The 27311-nt window shown below is 43.2% G+C and overlaps 2 protein-coding genes and 1 long non-coding RNA gene across 8 annotated transcripts in view; 2 read left to right on the forward strand and 1 right to left on the reverse strand.

Moving 5' to 3' along the window:
- Positions 1-341: 341 nt before the first annotated feature.
- PAIP2 (poly(A) binding protein interacting protein 2) lies at positions 342-17883 on the forward strand. Of its 4 annotated transcripts, none has more exons than XM_027821640.3 (5): positions 348-499; positions 2587-2693; positions 7670-7829; positions 13374-13553; positions 16803-17883. In XM_027821640.3, exons 2-5 carry the CDS (start codon positions 2683-2685, stop codon positions 16857-16859), a joined length of 408 nt encoding a protein of 135 aa, XP_027677441.1. In that variant the 5' UTR covers positions 348-499; positions 2587-2682; the 3' UTR covers positions 16860-17883. The 4 variants fall into 4 exon arrangements, with proteins under 4 accessions (XP_007059234.1, XP_027677441.1, XP_037762479.1 ...); XM_037906551.2 differs by having other exon boundaries at positions 355-499; positions 2518-2693; XM_027821641.3 differs by having other exon boundaries at positions 355-499; positions 2610-2693.
- Positions 15147-16604, forward strand: LOC122466808. The gene is made up of 2 exons (XR_006292639.1): positions 15147-15413; positions 15629-16604. It is a non-coding gene; the product is annotated as an uncharacterized LOC122466808 (long non-coding RNA).
- A 1746-nt stretch (positions 17884-19629) lies between the features above and the next one.
- Positions 19630-27311, reverse strand: part of SLC23A1 (solute carrier family 23 member 1) — a 28405-nt gene continuing 20723 nt past the window's right edge. For 2 of the 3 annotated variants that reach the window (XM_043552730.1, XM_043552729.1), the window contains 6 exons: positions 26995-27100; positions 24744-24873; positions 23486-23629; positions 22678-22773; positions 21186-21427; positions 19630-20448 (listed from right to left, as the gene is read on the reverse strand). In XM_043552730.1, coding sequence (XP_043408665.1) covers positions 20419-20448; positions 21186-21427; positions 22678-22773; positions 23486-23629; positions 24744-24873; positions 26995-27100 — 748 coding nt within the window. In that variant the 3' untranslated portion in view covers positions 19630-20418. The other variant, XM_043552731.1, reaches the window with a different exon arrangement.

Raw genomic sequence — 27311 nt, forward strand, 5'->3', positions numbered from 1 at the left:
TGGCTCACTGCACACTCGCCCCCTCCGACTACAGGTCCCAGCATGTAATGCTTCTTTTTCATCGCTCCACCCTCGATGTTCAAGATGGAGGCATAACCCCCGCCCCAGACTACAAGTCCCAGTATGCAGCGCGGCACGCCCGAGCTAGTCAGCGTTCTGCTCCTGCGCTTCAAGCGGACGCCGTCGACGAGGAAAAGACTGCGAATCCCGGCATGCAGCGCGCCACCTCTCCGCCGGTGTCCCTTAGATGCCCTGCCCCAAGTCGACGCATGGCATGCCGGGATGTGTAGTGCACCGTCTGGTTCCGGAGCGGAGGGGGCGTGGCTTGTGAGGTCACATAGGTAGCGGAAGTGATTTCACATCCGGCCTGGCTGTTGTGTTTGGAAGGGGAAAGGGGTGGAGGGAGAAGAACCCGAATAAAGAGTGGGGGGGCACGAGGCGGAAGAGACCAGCTCGGAGCCCCAGCGCGCACCCTCTGCCATCCCGCTCCCAACAGCAGGTGGGCCCGGGGAGGTGGGGTTCGAGCCAGCCCGGCTGGCGGAAGGTGGCGGGGACCGTTCCTCCCCCCGGGCTCTGTGCGGGGGAGGGAGGCTCCCCTGAAGGATCCGGAGCCGAGGGCCTGGGTCGTCTAATGGCGCCCGTCTATTGTCTTGGGCTCTCCATCCGGGTACTGTGGGGGAAGAAAGGGGTGTCTCTGGCCGCGCGCGTGGCATGATGGGATAGCACTCGCCCCCTCACACATACATACGAGATCGGCGAGGTGGCCTTATTGTTGGCGAACAAAGCGCGCGCGGCGGGGAGTAGGCGGGGCGTCGGGCACACGCGCGCGACGTAGTGGTGAGCGTCGGGCGCGCGCTTGGGGGGTTCAGCTGCTCCCTGCGGCGCGCGCGGGGACTCGTCACCGGGAGGGGGGTGGGGCTTGGGCATGCCGCGGCTACTCCGCTTGCGGGACCTGCCTCTTTGGCAACTCGCCGGGCATCCCTGCAGGGGCCTCCACATGGGAGCGCGGCCCTGGTGGGGGGTGCGCTCTCCGGGGCAGCAGCGCGGAGCCTGCGGGCTCATGAGGAGAGGGCTCGGGGCACAGCCCCAGCTGGCGTGGCCATCCCTAGCGCTGGGGCAGCCTGTGGGAGGCAGAGGCATGTGCTTGGCGAGCCTCCACGGGAGGGGAGCAGGGCGGATCCGGGCCGGGGAAGGGCAGTGGCACTCTGCCCCTTTGCATGGAGCGGGACCAGGGATTCAGCCACCTGCTGTTCGGTGCCTGGCACCGTTCTCGCTGCCGTAAGGCGCCGTGCCGTGCGGAGTGCTCTGCAGCAGAGCAGCCCCTCTAGGTCCGAGTGCTGCCCAGGTTCGGGGGGATGCCCAGGGCAGGAAGCGTAGCGGAGCTCAACTCCGATAATAAATAGTTCCAGTCCAGCTGCTGTCTGTCCAGTTGACAGGTTTCAGAGTAGCAGCCGTGTTAGTCTGTATCCCTAGAAAGAACTGGAGGACTTGTGGCATCTTAGAGACTCTCACATTTATTAGAGCATAAGCGTTCCTGAGCTACAGCTCACTCCGTGGGATGCATGCTGATGAAGTGAGCTGTAGCTCACGAACGCTTATGCTCTAATAAATTTGTTAGTCTCTAAGGTGCCACAAGTCCTCCTTTTGTCCAGTTGAGTGATGCCACGGAAACAGCTTAAACTTCTAATTGAGATAATGGTGTAACAGAACCCAGCACAAATAGTTGGCACTTCTACAGGGCTTTCTATCCGAGAGCTTCAAAATGTTTATTTTAGAACTTAATTAAATTTGTGGTGCCTTCCATCTCAGCACTTTAAAGCCTTCTCATAAACATTAATTAAAACCATCTTTGCCCCTGTGAGGAAGATACTATGTCCATTTTATAGATATACTATATTTGGCTTGCCCAAAATCACACAGCGTAAGTTTTTCTTCACTATGCCTTGAACTTTGTAAGTGGGTGGATTTCTGTATTAATGCCTTTCTACAGTTGGCTACAAAAGGCTTTAGGAGTTTTAGCAGGCTTGCTGTTAAAATATAGGCATTTTTTACCTGAATGAAACTGACTTGGGTTAACCAGTTCTGACTTCAGAATTGAAACAGAACAGGCTGCCTTGGCTTTCAAGTCTGTTCTTATTGCATCTTGATTTCAGTGATTATTAATAGTGATTTCTATGCTATTTGTCCGATCACGCTAACAAAGCTTCGTTTCTCAGTTTATTCACTAGCACGTCCATTAAAGAAAACTGAAGTATTTTTGAAATATTCTTCTATGCAGAGTGATATGTTTGCATCCTGCATGGATTTTATCATACGGCTTCCCCATATCGTTAATTGGTTTCTTAATCTTGTTTGTTTAGTAATTGGCTCTTGCTAAATCTGTTTAGATAATGTGACCAAGAATTTAGTGAAGCCAGAGCCAGAGAAATAAAATTGCAGTAGTGTAAACAAACATAACACTGCAGTGAGGTTTTTTTATTCTTTTGGCATAGTAACATAACTTCGCTTAATGTTCAGTCAACTGCTACCAGTAAATGTTAAGAGGATGCTGTTGGTCAGTCTCTACAGTACTGCTTAATACTTTAGAAATTTGGAAGGAACTCTATCAGTTTTTGTAGAGAACATTGGAATTACTGTACTGAATTACATCTGTGGACCGTCCAGTCCAGTGGGCAGCACCAGATGCTTTGGAGGTAGGTGCAAGAATCCCCTCAGTAAGTAGATATGGGTTAATCTCCCCCTATGAAGGGTCTTCTCTTCATCCATAATAGAGATCTGTTTTAAGACCTGAAACATGAGCCTTTTTCTCTTTCAAAACTTTTCATTAACGTTAACTACTATAGGTCTGGATAGTCTTATGATCCATATACACATCTAGTCTCTTTGAATCGTGCTAAATTCTTGTCCTTAATCTTCAAACTAAATATGCATTGTGTGAAAATATTTTCTTTCAATCAATCCTAAATCTGCCTGCCACCTTTTAATTTCAGCAAATGTTCCTTTACTCTAATGTTATGAGACAGAGAACAGAAGCTGCTGATCTACCTTCTCTACACCATTTACTTTTATATGTGCTAATCATGCCTCCTTTCTAAACTAAACAGTCTCAATCTTTTAAATCTCTCCATGAGAGTTCTTCCATGCCCCTAATCATTCTTATTGCTTTTCTCTGACCCATCTCTAATTATGGAATATCTGTTTTGAGATTGAGTGACCATGCACACTATTCCAGATGAAGCTGTTTCATTATGGCATAACTTTTCTGAAGTCTCCACCCTGTTACATAGTCATCAATATATTAAACACTCAATCTGATAATGACAGGTTTCAGAGTAGCAGCCGTGTTAGTCTGTATTCACAAAAAGAAAAGGAGTACTAGTGGCACCTTAGAGACTAACCAGTTTATTTGAGCATAAGCTTTCGTGAGCTACAGCTCACTTCATCGGATGCATCCGATGAAGTGAGCTATAGCTCACGAAAGCTTATGCTCAAATAAACTGGTTAGTCTCTAAGGTGCCACTAGTACTCCTTTTCTTTTTGTCAATTTGATAAGTGAACAGCAGGTTGCCTCAATGTTCCTTATAGCCACAATAAAAATTGACCACTGTTCCTACTGTTTTGTGTGTCAGCTGTTTTTGATCCATGACAGTGTTCTGCCTCTCACTTCCTGACTCCTTGGTTCCTTTAGTAGCCTCTAGGGTGGGATTTTTTTTTCCAAAGGCTTTTTGAAAGTCTAGTTTGTCAGCCTGCCCTCCTTTATCCACTGCTTTACTGAACCAGCCAAATTATATGTGCAACCACATCATATTTCTAGTGCTACAGAAACTATCAAGTTTCAGAGTAACAGCCGTGTTAGTCTGTATTCGTAAAAAGAAAAGGAGTACTTGTGGCACCTTAGAGACTAACCAGTTTATTTGAGCATGAGCTTTCGTGAGCTACAGCTCACTTCATCAAGACTATTTTAATTTGTCTGCCTAATGAATGTGATCAGTTATGAAGATTAACTGATCATGCTTTGGAGAAGTGGAGATATACTGCATGTTGCATTAAAAATGATTTTTTTATTCAGTAAGAGCTGCAGAAAATTGAAATACTCAGAATTATCTTTCTGGGTTAGGCACTAGCATGGGATTCAAGAAATCTGAATTCAGTTTCTGTGTGTCCTTGGGCAAATCACTTTGTGCCTAAGTTCCTACTTGTAAAAACACTTCTCTTCCTCATAAGGCTCTGGAGGATAATACCATACATATTTGGGAGGTGCTTAGCTATATTGGGGGACTATAAATGACTAGATAGATCTTTCTTCATACTTTGTATGGATTTTAATAAAACAGGATAGATTATATGCTAATTCCTGGAAAAAAATCTGGGTAATTACGCTGGTGTGCAAAAAGTCACATGTAATGTTAATATCAAAGTTGATATCCAAACTAAGGGGGTGGGGAAGAACTTGCCATAGAAGGGAAAGATGACATAAATTCTAGAAAGCTTTTTAATTTTGTAAACTTCTAAATGTAAGCTGCAAAGAGTGAAGAGCAAAATACTGTAAATGAAGTCATTTTTAAAAAGTACAAATGTAAACAAGCATATGAATTGTCATGTTGGTTTTAATGCTCTTCAGCTTAATATAGGACTACAAAAGTGTTTCAGTAAAACTCCAGAAAAAGAATCCACTATGTTCTTTATACTGCTAATTGCTAACGAGGCAGTAATCTCATTTCTGATCTCATTTTGTTGCATTTTCCTTTGAGTTAAACTGACTTTGTTTTCCTTTGTTTTGGATTATAAAGTCCATAATGGAACAAACTGGAGTGGTAGCTGCTAATCTTCCTCATCAACACTATACAATACTAGGTTGATTTCAAAAAGGCATATAGAAGATCTTTGTTCAATGTCTTGTTGATATTTAGACAAGGTGAAGCTTTGACCTAGAACTCTCATAATCCAAGAATCAATTTCTCTGAAGCAATCTGTGGCATATCTATCCAAAGATAGAATATGGATCAGCGTTTCTAAGCCCTAATAGCTAATATGGCTACTGTAGTAAGCGTACCAGGGTGTACATTGGAGGTTTTTAAGACTCTCATCTTTCGATACAGCCAATTACTTACTCAGAAACTTACTTTGACAGTATCTCTCTGTATCCCCAGCTGATTTGATAAAGTTGATTTTGTTCACCTTCTGCTTGATCCACTTTTACATCATCTCAATAAAGAGATCTGCAAAGTCATAATCTTGTTTTCAACTAATATCTCACACAAATGATTGTGATGTCGTAGTATCAATGACCTCACTACAACATCCAGTAGGAGGAGAAATTGGGCTGCCAAGAAGGAACTCTGTATGTGAACACAGCTCCCTTAATTATAGTAAATGGCGAGAAAAACACCATGAAATGCATGAGGTGATTAGATTCAAAAGTAAACATGGTGTCTTGGGGTCAAAATAGTCAAGTTTCCTAAGACTAGTAAAAGAATGTCTAGGTTTAAATGCAGCATAGACCAAAACATTGGCCTTTTAGTTTGGACTGTCAGGTTCTTTGTTTTCAGTTTTTACCATTTTTTAAAATTTGTAAATTTTGTTTGTGTTTTACAAAAGCTATTCAGTTTTTACTGATTTTTTTCACCCAGATTTTGGACTAAAGTACATGAAAATACTGATTATGTTAAGAAAATCCAGTCCATTACATTAGGTAGATGTGTTATTGAGTCTAAGTGTAAATGCTTGGCTGTCAGAGCAAGGCAGTGTAGTGAAAGATGTGCATGTGTACATACTCTTAATGTACAGTTCAGAATAAACCACAGCATTAAACTGCTTTTATTTTCAATACTCTTACTTTTCTCTTTGCTTTTTTCTGTCCTCCCATCCCTGAATGTTAATCCCAATATTTAGCCAGAATAATAGTTAGGTTTTTTGCCACTTTTCACCCATTTTAATTTTTGTAATAAACACTGATAAATTCCAGGGAAATCTTAAACAAAATAAACTGAAAATGAAGGGCCGAATAACCACTCTTCTGTTTACAACTCAAATAGATTCAGAAGTGATATGTTTCTGTTTGATCTTCATGGCCTGCCAGCCTTGTAAAAGGGTTATGATACTGAATACTTTTGAACCTACACCTTGTAAACTGGCAAAGACTAAAATTGTGGGATTTGTCATAAGTCTAGGTTTAAATTACAAATGCAGTTTTATAACAAAGATTTGAATTTTTTCCACATATTATACCTGCCAGAGTCCTGAACTCAAAAACTCTGCATGCTATCATGACTTCCTAGTGTACTGCAGGGCTAATGCAGAATCCTGACCTCAAAAGGAGAAATTGACTCTAGAATTTATGCAAATGTGTTAATGCTAAACATACTGAGAGTGATTTGGGATCTATGACAAGCTTGTCTTGTCTTCCAGTTTATCCTAAATATGGTCTCTTAAATGAAATTCCTCAGTCAGTGGGCTTTTGTTAATGGGGTAACTATAGAATTGTCCCATCAAAGGCCTGGTCTACACTAGGAAAGTTAAGATTGCTTAACTACATCACGGGGCAGGGGGGTGAAAAAAATCCACACACCCCTGAGCAGCATAGTTAAGGCAACCTAACCTCCAGCGTAGATGGCTACAATACCACCTCTCCTGGAGATTACCTGTTCTGACAGTAGAATCCCTCTCATCAGTTTAGGTAGTTTTAATGCTGAAGCGCCACAGTGGTGCAGTTGTGCTGCTGTAGCATTTCAAGTGTAGACAAGCCCAAAGTGGCTGTGTATGAGAGAACCAAATTAAAATACAGTGACTGCAGTCTATGAACTTTCCCAGGGTTTCTGAGCAGTGTAATGACCATCTGAAAGTCCATCCATGCATGCGTGGTGTTCTGTAAAAAGTCTCACTTTTTACACCACCTCCACCTTGCCCCAGTCTCCTCAAAAGAATTCAATCCCCTGAAACATTAGTTACCTCATCTGTAGTAGTAGGGATAATGTCTTTATGGGGAGTTTAATTCAGAAAAGAGGTTATAAAGGTACAGGTATGTTGAAAACTCACTTTTGAACACTTTCCCAATCATTTTGCTCATATCTACAAAAAAACCTTTGCTTTCAAAGTTGTGTGTGTTGGCAAGTGCTGCAGCTACTCCACTGTAGTGTAGATGCTTACGACAGTGACGAAGAGAGTTTTTCTGTCACTAGTAAATCCATCCCCATGAGAGGTGGTAGCTAAATCAAAGGACTAATTCTTCCATTGACGTAGGGTGTCTACACCGGGGCTTAGGTTGGCTTAACGTACCTGAATTCATCTCTCTGAACTCTTCTCACCCCTGAGTGATGTAGCTAGGTTGACCTAAGCTTTAGGTGTAGACCAGCAGGCCTCTTAGTGTTTTGGTGGGGCTTATTGAGGTAATTACAAGGAAAACTTCTTGAATGTACACAGAGCAGAGTTTAAAATGTAAATTGAACTTCTGTTAGGGTTCTCCCACATTTTGCCATTATGTGACTTTTGCTTAGCTAGCAGAAGTTGTAACTCTGTGGGGTGGTGGTCATTTACAAGCTCCACAACTACGCTTGATTTTTCTGTTGGTGACTGGAGTCTGTAAATACAGGTCCGGTGTTTACTAATGGTTACTGGATGGGGTTTATACAGATGACAAATTTAAGTCTTTGATTACTGCAATTACTTTCAGGCTTCAACTCAAAGGCTCAACCATGAAAGATCCAAGTCGCAGCAGTACTAGCCCAAGCATCATCAATGAAGATGTGATTATTAATGGTCACTCTCATGAAGACGACAATCCATTCGCTGAGTATATGTGGATGGAAAATGAAGAGGAGTTTAACAGACAGGTAAGTTGCTTTACAGTTTTCAGATCTGTTGTGGTGTATTCCACTTGTGTTTCTAGCTCACGGGGAAGACAGCATGGTCTAGTGACTGGAGTAGAGACTAGGTAGTCTGTAGACCTGGGCTCTAGTCTTGATTCTGCCACTGGTTTGCTGATGTTACTGTAGGAAAGTTTCAATCAGTGGTTCGATTACCCCACCAGTAAAATAAGTAACTGCCCATCTTTTGATGACTGGATGAAAAACACTGTAGAAGTACAGTTTTGTTTTATTAGCACAGAATTACATGAGAATATGCTATGTGTAAAGCTGTCTTCCACAGTGTGGCTTACAGGAAAGAACTGTGGGTTCGAAGACTTCTCATGAGACCCTTTGTGGAGGGGGGTTAATCTCATGAGGCCAGGTTACTGTGCTTTTAAGATATAACCAGGTGAAAAACATGCCTACAACTACACCATTGGCCTTTATAAATCCACCTGCAGAACCCTACTTGGTCATGGGAATCTTGAGGCAACATAGTATTAGAGGGGGAGTTGGTAGTGACCCCTATATTTAAGTGCCTAATGCTTTCCTTTATAAAAGATTTTTGACTTCTTTCTTGAAGGATTTACACCTGTTTACAGCAGGCCTCTGAAATTCTTTGAAGTCTTTGGATTTAGAAAAGTGCTTCTTTCTCTGCACCGTGAAATTTCATTTGTTAGTTGTGTTACAGACTTATGAAAATCTCCATTTTCTTCTCACTTGCACTGTTAGCAATATTGTGCTGCCAAAATAATTAAATATGAACATCTTTACCCAAAACCAGCTTTGGGAATCTGAAGCTGCTTTGAGGGAGCTCTGGCAGCTATGCCAGAATCCCCCAAAACAAACCTCTGCCCCTCCAGATTTGGCTCATGGGCTCAGTTGCTCGTCTTCTGGGATGGGGAGAGAGAGGCTTCCCCCAACCACTCCCTTTCTCACTCAATACATGGCCTCCGTAGCACATAACCACTGCCACCCTCCCCTACCCATGAGGGGGTAGCTAGTCCTATAGTTCAAATGTTAGCAGTCTGTCTTGCAGTGCTGAGGGTTCAGGATTTAAACCCTACTGATGGGGCAGTTGTTGCAATTGCATATAACAGAAATTGATTTCACCGTTTTCCTTTAGGAAAAACCGAGGAAATACCATACAGAAACTATAAAAAAAAAAAGGCTATTTAGGTTACAAAGTCAGGAAACACCAGAATTTAGGTTGCTTGTGCAGTGTAAATTCTGCCCTTTGTGCATATGCATTATGATAATATGTAATTAGACAATTTTTTTCTTGGGACCCCCTGTGCTTTATTCAGTGCGTAGGATGCGTTAATGCTCAGAATGAACCAGGGTTGTGTAGTGAATGAAGCCATTTGTGGGATCCCTACCGCCTTTTCTCTAGAAGTTGAAAGGTGTATAGAAAACCAGGCAGGGGACTATAGGAGGGAGAACAGTCATGTAGTTGAGGCAGGTAAATGCCAGAGTTCTGTTCTCTTCTTGCCTTTGCTACAGACGTTCAGTGTGGTGCTGAGTGACTCGCTTAAACCAACATTTTGGCAAGTGGCTATTAATTGTGTTGAGGTGCCCACCTTGAGATACCTGGGGCCTTGCTCTTGAAGTATTGAATACTTGCAACTGAAGTCCATGGGAGCTGTGGGTGCCAAGCACTTCTTGGGATACTGCAATGTGACCTGGAGAATGAGCACAGGGTGGAGTACGGAGGTCCTGTGTTCTACTCCTGGCTCTGCCACTGACTCTGTGTTGCCTTAGGCAAACCTTCTGTTCTGAGTTTCTCTGCCTGTAAAATGGAGCTGTTAACTTACAGGGAAGATGTGCAGATAAACTTATTGTGGGAGGGAGTAAGGCAGTGTCTACACTTAAAATGGTAGAGCTGCACAGCTGCAGCACTTCAGCGTAGACAGCCTCTATGGTGACTGGAGGGGTTCTGAGGCTGTAGTTAATCCATGTCCCCGAGAGGCAGTAGCTGTTGCCCTAGTGCTGTCCACACCAGGGATTTTTCACACCCCTGAGCGACATAGCTGGGTCAACCTAACTTTTCAGTGTAGATCAGCCCTGCTGAACAGCATCCTCAAAACGACTGATGAAATGAATATTGCATTGTTCACTGCAGGGTCTGAACTATATTCTGTAAATAGGGAAGGTCCACGCAGTGGACGACGGGGATAAAAAAGAAATAATGAGCAGTTGCCTCTTTCCATGAGCACTGAATGAGGCAGAGGGCTGTGTGAAAATGCATTCATGTAACTGAAGGTTGAGTCATAATTCAGCCGCCTTGTGAATACTCATTAAGGTTGCCCAAGGAACCTTAATTCTGGCATTTCCTAACTTTTGAGTGCCTGAGCCAAATCTCTTGGAGTAAACTGTAAGAGTGGAGAAAGACTTGTTCAAGCTTCCTCTGAACACATTTTCTAATCTTAATCTGTTCCCTGGGTCACCTTTGTTCCCTGGCTATGCCTGGCAGACATGGGGTGCCCATCTTCATTTTGCTGCTTTTTATTCTGTCTGGGTCCTGCAGCACAGTGATGCTGCTGTCAGATAGAACTCTCTCCAAAGCTTGTCAGCAATACTTTTGTTAAGGATTGTCTAAGGCTATGATTTTGTCATGGATGTTTTTAGTAAAAGTCAGAGACAGGTCATGGGCAATCAACAAATAATCAGAGAAGCCATGACCTGTCCCTGACTTTTACTAAAAACATCCCTGACAAAATGGGGAGGGAGGAAGGTCCAGCACCCTGCATCCACGCACCCCCTAGCGGCTGCGAGCTGCAGGGACCCCGGTGGCTGTGGTGGCTTCCCCCTCCGCGCTGCGGTGGCAGGAGAGCTGCGGGAGGTCCCTTCCAGTAGCGAAGCTGGGCAGCTCAGGTGTTGCTGCTGATGGCGGCAGCCGGTCAGTTGCGGGGGGGGGGTGGTGGTGTCAGCTTCCGTGACATCATCTTAGCCTTAATTACGTTGTTTTTACAGTATTCACTTACGCTCTTACTCGGGTGCTTCCCCTAACCCCTTTCCACACACACCTCGCTCAAGTGAATTCAATGGTGTTTTCAACCCAGGCTAGCTGGCCTGGTTGGAGTTGTGGGTTAGAGCCTGGGTTCTTCCTTCATGCAGGCTGGTAACCTTCCTATCGTGCAGTGAGGACACAGGCTAAACTATTTGAGTGCTGATAGCCTTCCGTTGCCTTCCCACAATTCCTCTTGCATACCCAGAAGGACAGACAAGTAGACAGGTTCTCCCACAATTCACTAGGAAAGAATCAGAGTGGCTTAGCTTACTGCAGTACAGAGAACCATGCGATATTTCAAGCAGTCAAGAGATAAGAGGAAAGGTCCTGTCCTGGATCAGTAACTGGTTAAAAGACAGGAAATGGTAAAAATAAATGGTCCGTTTTCAGAATGGCAAGATGTATATAGAGGTGTCCCCCAGGGCTCTGTACTGAGACCAGTGCTGTTCAACATATTCATAAATGATCTGGAAAAAGGGGTAAATAGGTGGCAAGATTTGCAGATGGCACAAAATTACTCAAGATAAGTCCAAAGCAGATTGCAAGGAGTTACAAAGGGATCTCACAAAACTGGGTGACTGGGCAACACAATGTACTCCTCGGGGAGTTCTGCACCACTGCACAATACAGAATTTTGCGGAAATTAATGTTGGGCTTGCAGAATTTCCATTTTTCCCCATAGAAATAGGCTGCAGAGATGTTGGCCACCACTAGGGGCTGCTGGACCCGGCAGAGCCCAGCTCACAAATAGAAGACAAGGCTGTGTTGAGGGAAAGGGAACTGGAGGGTTTCCAGCAGCTGCAGTTGCCCACACACCCTGAAGTAAGGAGGCAGCAACACGCAGGAAATGCTGAGCAAGCCCTGGGACCTAGCATCAGGCTGTTTCTCCCTCTGAATCCCTGGGCTCTAAGAGGGTAGGGTCTGAGTGTCTGGGCTGGGGGGAGAGGGAGCGCATAGCTGGGCTCTGGGGGTAGGGTGTGTGAGTGTCTGGGGCGGGGGCCCACAGCTGGGCTCTTGGGGAGAGTGAGTGTCTGGCAGGCTCGGGTGGGAGAGGGCAAAGAAACAGGAACTGGGTTGTCACGGGGATTTCTTTAACTCTCTGCTCCTGGGGAAATTTCTTTTGTCTGTATTGTTACAGACATGCTGACCGGTGTTTTGAAATAAATTAACGAAATAATTGAAACTGGCGTGATTACATAGTGTTGTTTTGACAAAAATTGTGTGCAGAATTTTTAATTTTTTGGAGCAGAATTCCCCCAGGAGTAACAATGGCAGATGAATTAAATGTTGATAAATTCAAAGTAATGCACATTGGAAAATGTAATCCCAACTATATATACAAAATGATGGGATCTAAATTAGCTGTTACCATTAAAGAAAGAGACATTGTTGATAGTTTTCTGAAAACATCTGCTCAATATGCAGTGGCAGTCAAAAAAGCTCAATGTTAGGAAGCATTAGGAAAGGAATAGATAATAAGACAGAAAATAGCATAGTAACACACTATAAATCCATGGTATGTGCCCACACCTTGAATAGTGTGCGCCAGTCTGATCACCACATCTGAAAAAGATCTATTAGAATAGAAAAAGGTACAGAGAAGGGCAAGAAAAACAACTAATGGTATGGAACAGCTTCCTTGTGAGGAGAGATTAAAAAGACTGGGAGTTTTCAGCTTGGAAAAGAGACCACTGTGGGGGATATGAGAGAAGTCTATAAAATCTTGACTGGGTGGAGAAAGTGAGGAGGTATTGTTTACTCTTTCATGTAGCACAAGAACCAGGGATCAGCCAATGAAATTAATAGGTAGCAGGATTAAAACAAACAAAAGGAAGTACTACTTCACACAATGCACAGTCAATGTGTGGAACTCGTTGCCAGGGGATGTTGTGAAGGCCAAAAATTATAACTCAGTTCAAAAAAAGAACTAGATAAGTTCATGGAGGATGGGTCCGTCAATGGCTGTTAGCCAAGGTGGTCAGGGATGCAACCCCAGGCTCTGGGTATCTCTAGCCTCTGACTGCCAGAAGCTGAGAGTTGATGATGGGATGGGTTGCTCAATGATTACCTGTTCTGTTCATTCCCTCTGAAGCACCTGGCATTGGCTGCTGTTGGAAGACAGGATACTGGGTTAGATGGACAATTGGTATTACCCAGTGGGGTTGTTTTTGTGTTCTTATGTGTCCCCCAGAAATCCTAGTTATACACACACACACGGGCACAGAACCAGTGAGCGCACGGTAATTCAAGCAGGGCTTTGCAGTGTGGCTGCTCACACCTGGGTGCTGAGTTAACTGTGCGGATATGATAGGTTGAGAACCACTGCTCCATTTACCATTGTGGGCTGCATATGCAGCTGTCTGTGTTGTGGGCTGTGTCCACACAATACATATTCTACCGGTATGGCCATGAGGATATCACATGGACTGCAGCTGTGTGCTGATTGGGTCGAGGGTTGAGAACCACTGCCATAGAGACACTTACCCACCAGAACGCTCTTTTCCCCCTTCTAACTTTAGATTGAAGAGGAGTTATGGGAAGAAGAATTTATTGAGCGTTGTTTCCAGGAAATGCTGGAAGAGGAGGAAGAACATGAGTGGTTTATTCCCGCTCGAGACCTCCCACAAACAATGGATCAAATCCAGGACCAGTTTAATGACCTCGTTATCAGTGACAGCTCATCACTGGAGGATCTGGTGGTATGTTTCCTCTCCGCTTGTTCTTAATAACTTTGTATTTGAAATTTTAAAAATCATCTTCCAAAAGACTCTACGTGCTTTGATAGGTCATTAAAATGGTTAATAAAAAAAACCAACAGCAACAACCAATTATCAGTAATATCATGGATCTCCAGCTCAGATCCCATACATAATCCAGAAATCTCTTTAACCTGATATGCACTTGTAGGGGGAAATACTAAATTATTAGATACAGTACTGTTTATACCAAAAATGGTATGGAATGTGATAGTGGCTGAAGTTCTTTGGGATTGTCCATAGAATTGCATGGGTGTTTTGCACAGTTCATGCCACAAATACTAGTGGTGTGTGGGTGTATACGCTGCTTGGCAGAAATCGTTACTAAATGAAAGGCAAAAGGTCGAACATACTGACTGCATAGCATGTAATCCAACAGCAATGGCTTAATTAAGCAGCTCTTGTTGCAGACAGTCTGATATACATCCAGACCTCAAGTTAACTATCACAGAATTTGGCATGTTGGAAATAGAGCCTTAGGACTGAAATAATACAGTCCAGATATAGCTTGAGATATACTGGAAGAACATTTTGAAAGAGATTACCTAAATTTGTATTGACTGTAGCCAGTATCATTAATTATTGATTTGTCAGGCCAAAACTTTAAAATAGGTGGAGATGATCTTTTTACTTGTCCTTAGGAGTGATTATCTGTGCCAGGAAAACTAAACCTTCTGCAAAAACTTAGCATATATCTTGCTAACTCTCCTTTACAAGTGTTAGGGGGCTTTTTCCTTCACCCACTTACTTCCCTGGTCCTTCTCTCATGAACAGAGAGCAACAATACCCAAAGTCCAAAGGTGCAAACAATTCGATGTTTATTGGGGTGAACTTCCAGCAAGCATGATTCTAGTTTCCTTCCTTAGTGTCCCCCTTCCCAGCTCTGACACCACAGAGCCTTACCTGTGTCCCTGTTCCCATTCCTGCCCTTAGCTAAACATGATTCCAATTTCCCACCCCCATTCCCTGTTCCCATTTCCCCCCCTTACTTCCTGATTGACTGCAGACTATATAGTAAAACTTGAGTTCTGCTTAGCTATACCTTAACCAATCATTTTACTGAAATTTAACTAACCAATCCTAAAATATTGTAACATGATTATTTAACCAATTATATCCCACTACCTTAATTAGTTTACACCCAGCAAAATTAATTATACAGCAAACGATCACAGAACCAGACAGAGATTATACAGACAAACAATAGGGAAATGGGGACTACAGTGATAGAACAACAAAGAAATGAGGATTTCACATCCCAGCTATTGATAAGTGAGTTCTTGCCAGACAGGATGCTATCAAACTAAGTTTCCTTTTATATCTTCTAGGCACTTCCCTTTCTCTGGAGGCGATAGGCATTATCAGGACAGGATTGTATTCCTAACAGCCCAATAGCACCTTATTTCAATGTGACTAGTTTGGAATGTGAGCATGTGACCGGTCCCTTCCCAGCTTATGGCTGCCTTTGTTGCTTAGACAAAGGCCTTAGCCTAAGAACAGGGCCTCAGACTGTCACAGTAAGAGAACGCACTTACGCCGGCAGACAGTGATTTTGATTCTTTCTTTTATACCGCTATAACTAGCTAAGTGATAATACACCTAAATTCTTAGAGTATAGGCCTTTACAGACAGGCCTGAATATCTATATCCTAACAACAAGTACTTGGAAGTATTTTAATGTCTAGGTTCCTAAAATAGGAACTGTTCTTAAATTTACAAAGATGTTGAAATGAACTAAAAGTACCCAAACAAGCTTCAGAAAGTACCTGTTAGCCCAGAACAGTTAACTTGTAAGAGCAACTAGTATAAAATGACAGGTTTCAGAGTAACAGCCGTGTTAGTCTGTATTCGTAAAAAGAAAAGGAGGACTTGTGGCACCTTAGAGACTAACCAGTTTATTTGAGCATGAGCTTTCGTGAGCTACAGCTCACTTCGATGAAGTGAGCTGTAGCTCACGAAAGCTCATGCTCAAATAAACTGGTTAGTCTCTAAGGTGCCACAAGTCCTCCTTTTCTTAGTATAAAATGTTATAACTGACATTCCCAAAAGCAAGGGAACTACGTGGCAGTGCTGAGACATACAACGCTGACACTTATTACAGCTGCCTAATGTCCCTGATATTCAGTGCACACCCTCTTGCAGCTGCCTTCAGTGCAATGGCTATTGACCCATGATAGAGGTACACAGGATACATTCAGTAATGTTGGACTTCTCTAGAAATCCGACAGTAGAGAGAGATTTGTTGCTAGCCTGACACTAATGCTAGTGATCAACCACACACTAAACTGTACTGCTGAAATGTTCATGTGGACTTGAAGTTTCTTGTTAAATATCGATACTTCACAATAAGCCTTGAAAAAATAAAATTGTAACTTCTAGGCCAATGTATCTTTCAGCCCAATGACTCAAGATAGCAAAACATACAACTGGTCTAAAATATAAAGTGGTAACCAAGATGCTGATGACAAAACTAATGTGTAAACCAATTAAGAGTTTAAATAAATTCATGCTTCCAGCTATCCCAGTTTCTGTTCTCTTCCTTTGTTAGGCAATACATGGAAATTGTGTAAAGTGAAGTTTCTCTTGGTGCTGCTTATTGCCCAAATGGACGTTCTTACATTCCTGAGTTCTCTGGAAATGCTATAGGATGGCTAATTATGAAATAAGCACATAACTCTTCTTTGAAGGAAAAACCAGTCAGTCAATGGCTTAAAATTATTTAAATCTAACGTCAAGTCTGTTTGCTTGTTACATACAGAATGTGTCTACAAACAAATGTATAAGGTTAAAGACCATGTGACACTTGTCCAGAGTCAATTTGACTGAATTAAAACTCTGGTGCTTTGGGTGTTTTTGGGAGACTACAGGCTTTAACTTACAGCTTTTTAGGGAAGGGACTTTCTCCTTAGGCACTATACAAATAAGTACTAACACAATGGGACTCTGATTTAATTGAAGCCTGTAGGTGCTGCTCCTGTTTGGGTTTCTTTTTTTTTTAAAAAGATATTAATAGCCATGATGAACAGGTGAAGGGTTCTAAACCTCTTTGCACTGGATTTAGTGTATTCAAGAACTCACGTTAAATTGTCTGTCACTTTAAACTTGTAAACTATGGCTATGAACAATGCTTTGTTTGGTCAGGAAAAGTGAGATATAAGTAATACCGTGATTTGGTTGTCTCTTTCTCCCCAGGTCAAGAGTAATCTGAATCCAAACGCAAAGGAGTTTGTTCCTGGGGTGAAGTACTAAATATATGAGTAGACTGGGCCCTCTTTTGGTGGATGTAGCACAATTTCCACACTGTGAAGCCAGTATTAGAAGATTTAATTGTAAAAGCTCTCTCTTCTTGTCACTGTGTTACACTTATGCATTGCCAAAGTTTTGTTAGTCTTGCATGCTTAATAAAAGTGCTGAGACTGTTATTAAGTAAAAAGCTGTCAAAAGTTTAATGAAAACATAATTGGACCCTGGCTTTCTGTGAAGGAGACAGTGAGGTAAGAAGCACCAGTCAAGTTGAGACAAAGTACCAAATTTTTGAAAACCTCTTGCAGACTCTGTCTTTTTAACAGGATTTAACTAAGGATGGTCTGTTACTAAAACATGTCAACTGGTGTTAATTTGCACCTGATAATGCCTTAACTTAAAAATAAAAGCAAGGTTATCGGATCATTATGCAAATTAGCTAACTTTCCGTTTCAGTATTTTTACTAATGTTAATTTTTTTCCTTATCAAGAAAAACTTTACTTCATGCTCTTCTTTTTGAGAAGTGTAAATGAACTATCATACCAGACTTTTACAGACCTGTACAGAGTCCTAGATCTCAGCTACTGAACTAACAAATAAGCAGTTGGAAGAAATTTCCTGTATTTACAGTCTATCATGTTACAAATGTTTGTTTCACTTCCTAATTACATTTAAGGAGATGTGAGTTTCATCACAATTTCTTCCAAGAACTTGGATACATAGCACACTGTCTATGTAACTTTTAGCATACAACCTTAAGATAGCTGGATTTAACCAAGAAACCTTTAGCGTTAGTGATTTGAGTGGTGCTTTTCCCTTGCTTTGTTTAATCATCACTACACAATAGTCTACAGCACAACAACTTTTTTCTTTTAATAAAGCTAGAACAGTTTTGGCTTCTTAAACTTCATATTTGGGTAGGTTAAGCTGCCATACGTGTTCAGTGTGAATAGTGTTTAAGTTGAAAATATTGTAAAAAAATTATATTTTTTCAAAAATATTTAAAAAAATAAATAATAGTAGAAATGATTTGGTGATTGTCTCTTTTAATATGCACCCTACTCAGACACTCGCATTTGGTAGTGTGAGGAAATGAGGGGGATAATTCTGCACTACCCCAGCAAGACTAGTGCTTTAGGTTTTAATGAATGGTGCTCCTTGTAACAGGCTAGACCAAAGTAATGACTTGAAGTTGGTATCTGGTTTACTTCTCCTTTCTTCATACTAGCATTTCCTTGACCATCTTCCCTTAGGGACATTTCTCGCTACTACTAATGGCAGTTCAACTCCATCATTGCTTGCAGTATTGCAAACCCTAGTATAGACAGTGCCCAGCTGATGGCACCATTTGAGGGACAATGGCTAAAACTGTCAGAAGCTTTCAGAAGCTTTTATGGCACAGTCTGAGTCCTGCCACACTTTGGGTGTCACAGGCAAATTGCGCCTGAATGCAGCTGATAATGAAAAGCTGTTGGAAGACACTGGAAAGGGACTTAAATGATCATTATGGGTATAGTGGGTAGCTTCAAAGTGTTGGCAGAATAGAGATGGATCCTAATTTCCACCCAGCTAGCTTTGTTTAATGGTGCACTTAATGCTGAACTGACTTTCTCTGAGATGAACCCAAATCCTTTCTGTCCTTCTACTTATATGTACTCTTGACAATGCCAGCATTTTATTTTAGAAGCTTTGTTTCCATTCAAATCTATTGGATTGCTTCCTCTTCTGATTGTAGGCATGTTGAGTAATTTATTCACACACTGGTATTTGGTAATCTAAGCACCCATTTCTAGTACTGATCAGCAACTTTAATATTTTCTACATTTAGAATGAGAAATCACCACCTAGAAGAATCTCTGGAGATTAGGGGGGAAAATAAGATGAATTTGACAATCTAGTATAAATCCACACTATTGGAGGCCATGCCCACTTTCAAGATATTTACAGATTCTACCAAACTAGACCAACTAACCTCAAACTGCACCCACTGGCCTTTCCAACATCTTATGACATCTGTCTCCATTTACTAGCCCTGTCCCCTCCTAAATCATCATTCCCCTTTCTAATACACGTCTCGTCAGGTCTGTAGCTGACTTCTTAAGGGATGCAACAAAAACCTTGATCTCATCACTTCCTTTCTTACATTTCCTTTGCAGAATAGTGCTTAGAGCCTAATATCAGTATCAAATGTTAGGTGAAATGTGTCAAGTGTAAAAAAAAAAAAAAAAAAAAAAAAATGAAATGCCACACCACTAGGGTCCCCCTCCCCCCCCACCCCCGGAGCTGGGGAGTAGGGTGAATTTCACCCCAGAAGAGTGCTCCTGCATTGCCAACACCACTTCCTCCTCCAGCCTTAGTTGTCTTTGAAAGGGTCTCCAAACTCTCGGTGTGTCGACTTGATTGAATTCTGAGATGTGATGCTATGGAGGCATGTGGCTGCTAAATGCTCTCACTTGCATGCAGAAAAGGAGTACTTGTGGCACCTTAGAGACTAACCAATTTATTTGAGCATAAGCTTTCGTGAGCTACAGCTCACTTCACTAACACGGCTGTTACTCTGAAACCTGTCACTTGCATACACTATATGTAGGAGCCTACTAGTGGTAGAGTAGTAATGCAACCAAGAATCTTTAAAATGACTTAGACAACAGAAAAGAGCTAACAAAGCATGTGTAGTATGAGAAGTTTATTAATGATATTCAAAGTGGCAGTGGGTGTTCTCTGGGAGCGTTGCTGGTCAGTCACATAGAGGCCCTCCCCTTTTAGATCGTATCACTCATCAGCAAGGGAGCTCAGGCACACTTGCATATCCAGTCACAAGCTGCATTTTGGTGTTAACAGGGCAATTCATCAGGGTCCAGGGCGGGATCACCTTTGCATTAAACATATCCATATTCAGTCCAGTCAAGCTGCAGTGCTTGTGCATTCCATTTCCTAGGGAGATGCGTTCACAGGTATGACTTGATGTAGTGGTTTCTTTCCAGAATTGCCTAGTAGGAAATTTCTGCAAGTGACTGGGCACGATATCTGATCCTGTGTTCAGAGTCAGTTTCTCATGTTTACTTGTCTTAGCCCTGCAGAGCCACGGCAGCTCAGAAAACGAGCTTGTCTGTTCATCCTTGGACATAATTAAGTTATTTAAGATCTAATTATACTTATGCAAACTATTGAAAGTTAGGTAGTTGCTCAGCTGTTATTGGTGCATCATTTGTCTAGCAGAACTTTCTTCACAAGGTGGAAAAACGCTGCTTTACTCTGGTCATGAACTGCTGAGTGTGGAGGTCATCGCTACATTGATGCTATCCATCAGAGCCTGTGCTAACAAGATTCTGAACCTCAGCCCATTGGATCAGGGATTCAGGTAGGTGTTAATGGGCCTCCATGCATGACAGATCAAGAATTCTAACACCCGCCTGCAAAAATCTTAACTATTAATTGTCCATTAAATAGCAGTGTGGCAAAGGCCAAGGTAGTTTACGCTCAATGTAACAGGCAATAGGAAAGATGGTCGGTGTAGCAGAGCTATCCAACATAAACTTTTCCAGGGTTACGCTGCAGGACTAGTTAGGCAAATATAAGGGGCAGTTCTCTCCACTGTCAATGAAAACAGAGAAACAAATGATTTGGAATATTAATGTATCGAATACATTATCCCCAAAAAAGCATCATAGTCTCCATATTAAGTGTGCCATGGTGGCCATGCTGATCCAGAATTAATCCCTGGTATAAGTCGTCTGAAGTTTATGGAGTTACACCAGAAATGAATTTAGCCCAGAGTGTCCAGGTAGCAGTTTATTACACAGGATGACCAGTTGAGCTGTGTAAAACTTGGGCTAGTTTTGCCTAGATTCATAAACATTCTAGTGAATCTGAGCCAAGTTTTGAACAAATCTTAAACCAGTTTGGGGTTAGAATTGGAAACTATGCAAAAGTTGTTTTGAAGTCAATCTAGCCACACCTTTGCTGTTTTGGCTGAGCTGCTTTGGGGTTTGTTAGGATGACACACACTAGCCACATGTACAATACTGAAGGCTTGGGCGATCTCAAGAGAAAGCAGGCCACAACTGTCTCACATGCTTAGACCAAATGTACAGTACAGCATAAAGATGACTCAAACTAGGGTGTGTTGCCCTTTGTAGACTCCACAGGGACATGAATCAAAGCTATGCGGGAACCCCTATGAACTGATCCCCTTGTTCTCCCCTCTTCAGTTTGACACTGCTCTCTGCCCTGGCCTTCCTTCAGTAACCTACGGAACTAGAACTGTGGTACATTGTACCTAACTGGCACTGAACAACTTGTGCTTGTCACATTACAGGAGTCTTTCAGACCTTAGTACATATGAACAGGTTGTCTGTGTTCTCTTGTACGTTTTCCATTGTGTCACAATTCCTTTTTGTTCTTGAACGAAATCCCTTGAAAACAGGGCATACTGGCACATATGTGAACCACTGGATCCTTTTTACCACACTCATTCCAAATGGAAAATCGTAGCTTTTCAAATTTGCAGCTGTGGTTCTGTCTGCATGTGCTCCGGCCTTCCACTGAACCAGCCCACGCTCCTCCTGTGTCCCTGGGGAGAGTGAGAGATCCTGAGTGTAAGGACAGCAAAATAACTAAATAGCTTATTCATTCAAAGTAACCTTCACTGGATGTGGTTCAAGTTCTGCACAAACAGTGGTCCGGAGAAAGGATTGTTCCACAGCAGCTCAGACCATGGACTAGGCTGGTGTCCTGCCTTCTGAAATGGCCGGGGCGTGATGCTTCCAAAAAGACAGAAAAATGCACCTGGCCAGTTATTCAATGCTCTACGTAGGGGGGAACACCCCTATCTTTTATACCTGAAAGAGAGGTAATGCAATCTTATGCTTTCAGGGGATGGGAGATGCAGTTAAAATGAGCCTGAGTTCCAGTGAGACCTCTGCATACAGGAAACATGGCAGGATCAAGCTTGTAGTGCTACCTATCTTGCTAGTGTTTGTAAAATTATCCCACCCTTTTTAAAAACAAACTCTACCATTGTGTTTGATTCAGTGTTTTTCTGCAGCAGTGAGTTCCACGGGTTGAGTATGTGCTACATAAAATATGTCCTCATAGTTTAACTTCACTGAGTGACCCTTTGTTGTCAGGGAATGAGATGGGATATACAGGAAGGACTGACCAGTTTTACCCATCATTATATGGAATTAATTACTCAATAGATTCCTCTCTCAAAGCTTTTCTTTTCCTATTATTTAGCACTTGGCGAACCCAATCAAGACAGGGCCCTACTGTGCTGGGCCAGTGATACTCAGACTGAGGCTCATGAGTCACCAGTGGCTCTTTAATGTGTATCCTGCCTATGATATTAAAACACTGTGATTTAATTAATAACCGATCTATGTTATTAACCAATCAGGATGCTTTCACTATGTTATTAACCAATTGTTGAATACTTGGTGAGTCATTTTGCTGTGAGCATAATATATATATATATATAACTAGTAAATGAAACAATGAATTCACACAACTGTGGCTCTTTTGCATAACATTGATCACTGATTTGGCTCCTGAACCACTGAGGTCTGAGTATCACTGTTCTAACTATATTCAAAGAGAGAGTCTCTTATCGCATACAAATCCTGCTCTACCTCCAGCTACAACCCTGAATCACTGATTCTGCCAGAAGATAGTTCTCCAACAACAATTAATATAGCTCAGCTTCTCCAGCCAGGACTGAAATCATAACTAAAACAGTGTACAACCAGACATGCACAAAGTGAGTCAAGCCGCTGACAGCACCAGTGCATTATAAGGCCTTGTGAAAGCTTGCAATGGCTGTACCTGGAATGGTGTTGTCCAATATGAAGGCAATGCCACCCCCAACAAACATTTCCGTTGTTAACAGCACTGTTAATATTTGGTCGACTTCAGGAACACCTACAAAACATGCAGAATGTTACACCAATTAACACGGAGCACAAGGTTAGATGCTACTATCTTCTGTCTGAAAAAGAAAAATAAGACTAGAGTGTGTGTATTTAAGGAGGACTGGCTCTTTTCTACCAATGAACACCAGTGATGCCATGCAATCAATAACTTTATGATTATGACGAAGGTATTTGTGGGCCCAGATTAGATTAAATTGATATTCCAAGACATCTATTTTATCTACCTGCCTTCCCTTGTAACTCTGCTTATATGAGTATCTCAGGCCCACTGACTCAGTGTATGTGTTATCTCGTATCCCCTTGTCCATTTTGTTTTATTAGAGTTCCTAAAAATCTAGTTTACAAAGCACACTTCTATGTTGAAATGCTGAGAGTAGCTATAGGCACATATCAAAAGGGAGAAGAGACCAACAGCTGCAAACAAAAGCAAGCTAACTAGGGTTTAGATCTCATTTGGAGCATGACAAACGCCCTAAAGCCCCCCACATTCCTATGGAAGCTACATAAAATTCCTAATGTCATTCCATCATAATTAAGAATTGCAATATTGATAATCATTTATACCACGCATTAGCATAGTGCCCAAGAGACCCACATTCCTATCTTACTAGATGCCAGGAGTTCAGTAGAGTCCTCCATTCACTGCAGTACTAAAAGGGGATATAAAGCATGTTTTGAGGCTTTCATCCAGAGAGGCATACCTGTGTTAATGGCACTGGGGCGTGAATCCAAGTAGTTTGGCAACGTCAGCCCAAAAAACATTGCGAATCCCAGAATGAAAAGATTGCGGGATGAGTTCATGTCAACGAACTGCAGGTTGGAAAGGCCAACAGCTGTGATCATTCCTGCAAATGTGCAAACAGAGAAAACGCAGCCTTGTTACAGACACAAAGGGTCTGTGTGCATTCTGGACAAGGCAGAGGTGGCCACCTGCTGAGTCATTGGGACTGAGAGGCAAAAAATTAGGTACCACTAAAGCCATCTCTATTCTGAAAGTTGCACCAGTTTAACTAAGGGTATGTCTAATGGTAGAGAGACTATACTGGCATAGTTACATCGCCGTAACTATGCTGGCATTAACTCATTGCGTAGACACAGCCTACATTGACAGAAGGGGTTGCTTCTGTCGACATAGCTGCGTCTACACGGGGGTTAGGCTGACACAGCTATGTCAATAAGGGGTGTGATTTTTTTCAGACCTCTGACTATGCTATGTTGACTTAACTTTGAAGTGTAGATCAAGCCTGAAAGAGCAATCTGAATCTGATAAAATCAGACTGGTGCAAACACCTGCGTGGACGCTCTTAATTTGATTTAAATCTGGTTTATATCAATTTAGCTTAAATTGATTCATTACCAAGTTAAGCTAAATCAATATGAACCAGCCTGAAATTGAATTAATTGCAGTCACACTGTATTCTGCACTAGTTTAACTAAATCACTTCTGAAACCAATTTAAAGTTACACTGATTTGACTTTAAATATGGACAAGGCCTAAGGCTGCTATAATGCATTGGCAGCCCCACCACTTAGGGTCAAGAGACAAAAGTATAGCTCACACTAATGATAGTCTCTTAGGTTTGGAGGAAAACTTGAACCCTAGAATACAGGCAGTAGTTGTGCATCCCACTGCTACCCTCCCTATCCCCAGTGATGCTATGGAGCTGCAGTTCTTTTGCATCTTTGAGATTGTTCCCTGTAACTGATTCTGAAAGGAAAGCAAGCAGTTTAAGTAGAGAGCTTCAAAGCCAATGTTGATGGGCACTGGGCAGCCAACTCTCTTAGGCAGCGTTGCAAATCTCAGCCTGGCGCAAGCTCTGTAAGTCACCTTTAGGCAAATCAAATTTAAATGAATATATTAGGAAACAATTGGTAGGAAAGAGCACGGCAATTTAATGTTAATTTTGCCTTGACACCCTGCTGATTACATTTATAAACATATCTTTATAGGTACGTTACCGAATAATGTACAGAACATCCCTCCGAGGATAGGGTCAGGGAGTGAGGCAAACAGAGCCGTGAACTTGCCGATGGTTCCCAAAACAAGCATGATCCCAGCTCCATATTGCACCACTCTTCTGCTTCCCACCTGTAGAGGAAAACCAGCAGCAAGGTGAAGCAAATTGGCTAGAGTCATTCCTGGCTTAATAATATGTAGCTATTATACCGCTCTGTTCATCCAGAGATCTCAAAGCACTTCCCAAAGGAGGTAAGTATTGTTATGGTGGGAGACACCAGATGCCTCTGTGTAGGGTACATCTACACAGTTTCACAGCCCAAGCTCCAGACTGAGTGGGAATGGCTACATGGCTGTTTTTAGCACTGTAGTGGGAGCACTGCAAGCCTGAGACTATAGACCCAGGCTCTGAGACTCGCACCTGCGGGGTTTTTTGCTGTGTAGACATACCCAGAGTTTTACCAGTTCCTTTTCTTAGCACGCAAACAAGGGCACAGTCTGTGAAAACCTGCTGTGTTGTTGCTAGGTTTGTGATACAGTTCCTTTTGGGGGAGCTGTTGCAAGCAGGACAGGAGTTGCTCGTTGCCTTACTCTCTCTAACATAGTGGGAATTTTTGCAGCAGCGGGGTTGCTCTCTGAGAACCCTGAACGTGGTTTTTCTGGGTGCTGTCTGTGACTTCCTCTGCTCAAGGACTGAGTGACACAGTCTAAACAAATACACGGCACTGACAATATACCCAGACTCTGGCACTGATTTCTGGGTGACAGTGGGATGGGGAAACTGAGATACAGTGAGGTTTGTGCAAGCTCATGCAGTGGCTGAGGCCCCAGGCCTCCTCACTCCCTGCTCAGTGCACCAAGCTGCATCAGACTTTAGAAATTAAAGAGGGGGGGATGTTCTGTTTCATGGGGAGAGACTGGTGAGCCAGAGCTTTCGCTATGGGCTGAGCACTATTAGTTAGTCTCAGTGGTGCATGCTCTACCCTGCACTGGGTAAGAAACACCAGCAAGTCTGAGCCCTTCTACAGCATCTTCCCTCCAATCTTAGCCCTGCCACGCTCCTGGGCAAGGCACTTTGGGTACGTCTACACTGTAATTCAAACCTCACAGCTGGCCCGGGCCAGCTGACTCGTGCTCGCTGCCGTGGGGCTGTTTCATTGCACTGTTGATTTTTGGCCTTGGGCTGCAGTCCAAGCTCTGGGATCCCCCCCCCCCCCCCACCTCACGGTGGGGTTGTGAGGTTAAATGCAGGGAGTGGGAGGCACTCAGACACAAGAGGGGGCAGAGAAGCACCATAGATAGCTAGAATTACTGACAGGTGGCCGGGGACAGAAAGCGAACTCTGACTGCAAGGCAAGAGGAACCAGGCAGGTCCAAGGACTCAGGGGTCGAAGAGGCTGCCCTCTCCTTGCCACAGCAGTGTCATAGAGGGGCTATTGCAGACACACCTTATATAAACACAATGACCAGGAAGGGCCTCAGGGCCAGCATCAGAAACTAGACAGACCCTGTACTGACCTGGGACTCAGGCCCAGATGGAATGTGAATCCAAGAATGGAGGTTTGGCTGCTGAGAACGCTCTGCCACCTGCCCCAGACCCAGCAAATTGTGGCTACCAACTTTCAGCTGAGCGGAGCTGCCAGGCCAGTGCACTATGAGCGAGAATAGGCCAGAGTTTCTGCTCCTTCGGTTCTACACTGGGCACACAAAATGGCATTAAGCCAGCACAGCACCTTCCTAATTCAGTGTTATGCTGGGCTCTGGGTGCAACTTAGAGCAGCCCTAGTACTGCTCTAAGTTGTGTCAGCTTCCATGTGCTCTTATGCCTCTTCCTGATCTCTTGCTTCCCCAGTCCATCACCTACACCAGGGGCTTGGAGAGAGCTATTATGCCAGCTCTGTGCTGGCTGTAAAACCCCCACCAGCCTCAAGAGCAGAGTATTGCACGGGCCGTTTAAGCCCTCTTTATGGCTTAGGAATAGCATCGTAGAGGGGCTACTTCGTAAGGAAAAAACCTGGGCCATGGTGTCTATGGATCCATGAAGGATTTTATAGCCTGAACCCTGCACCCTCTGTTGCACCCACAAAATAACCAGGATGCCAGTGGAAGATGCTGATATTCTCTGCAGCCCAGGTGAGAGGCAGGTAGCTGTGCTGGGCACCAGCTGATCTGTCCAGGTGCCGAGAGCTTTGCAGCGATCCCTCCTGACTCAGCACAGAGGGAAGGTGTCCAAAGAAGCTCACTGGCTGGTACCTTTGTGATGCCCAAGACGCCGATGTTGGGGCTCGAGGATGTGGAGCCGTTGCCCGTTCCCAGCAGCCCAGCTATGATACAGGAGATCCCCTCTGTAAAAATGCCTCTGTAAACAGACAAGCCAATCCAAGAGATTTCATAAGAACATAAGAACGGCCATACAGGGTCAGACCAAAGATCCATCTAACCGAGTATCCTGTCTTCCGACAGTGGCCACTGCCAGGTGCCCCAGAGGGAATGAACAGAACAGGTATCATCAAGTGATCCATCCCCTGTCGCCCACTCCCAGCTTCTGGCAAACAGAGACTAGGGACACC

The sequence above is a fragment of the Chelonia mydas genome, chromosome 8, assembly GCF_015237465.2.
Source record: "Chelonia mydas isolate rCheMyd1 chromosome 8, rCheMyd1.pri.v2, whole genome shotgun sequence".
Lineage (NCBI taxonomy): Eukaryota > Metazoa > Chordata > Testudines > Cheloniidae > Chelonia > Chelonia mydas.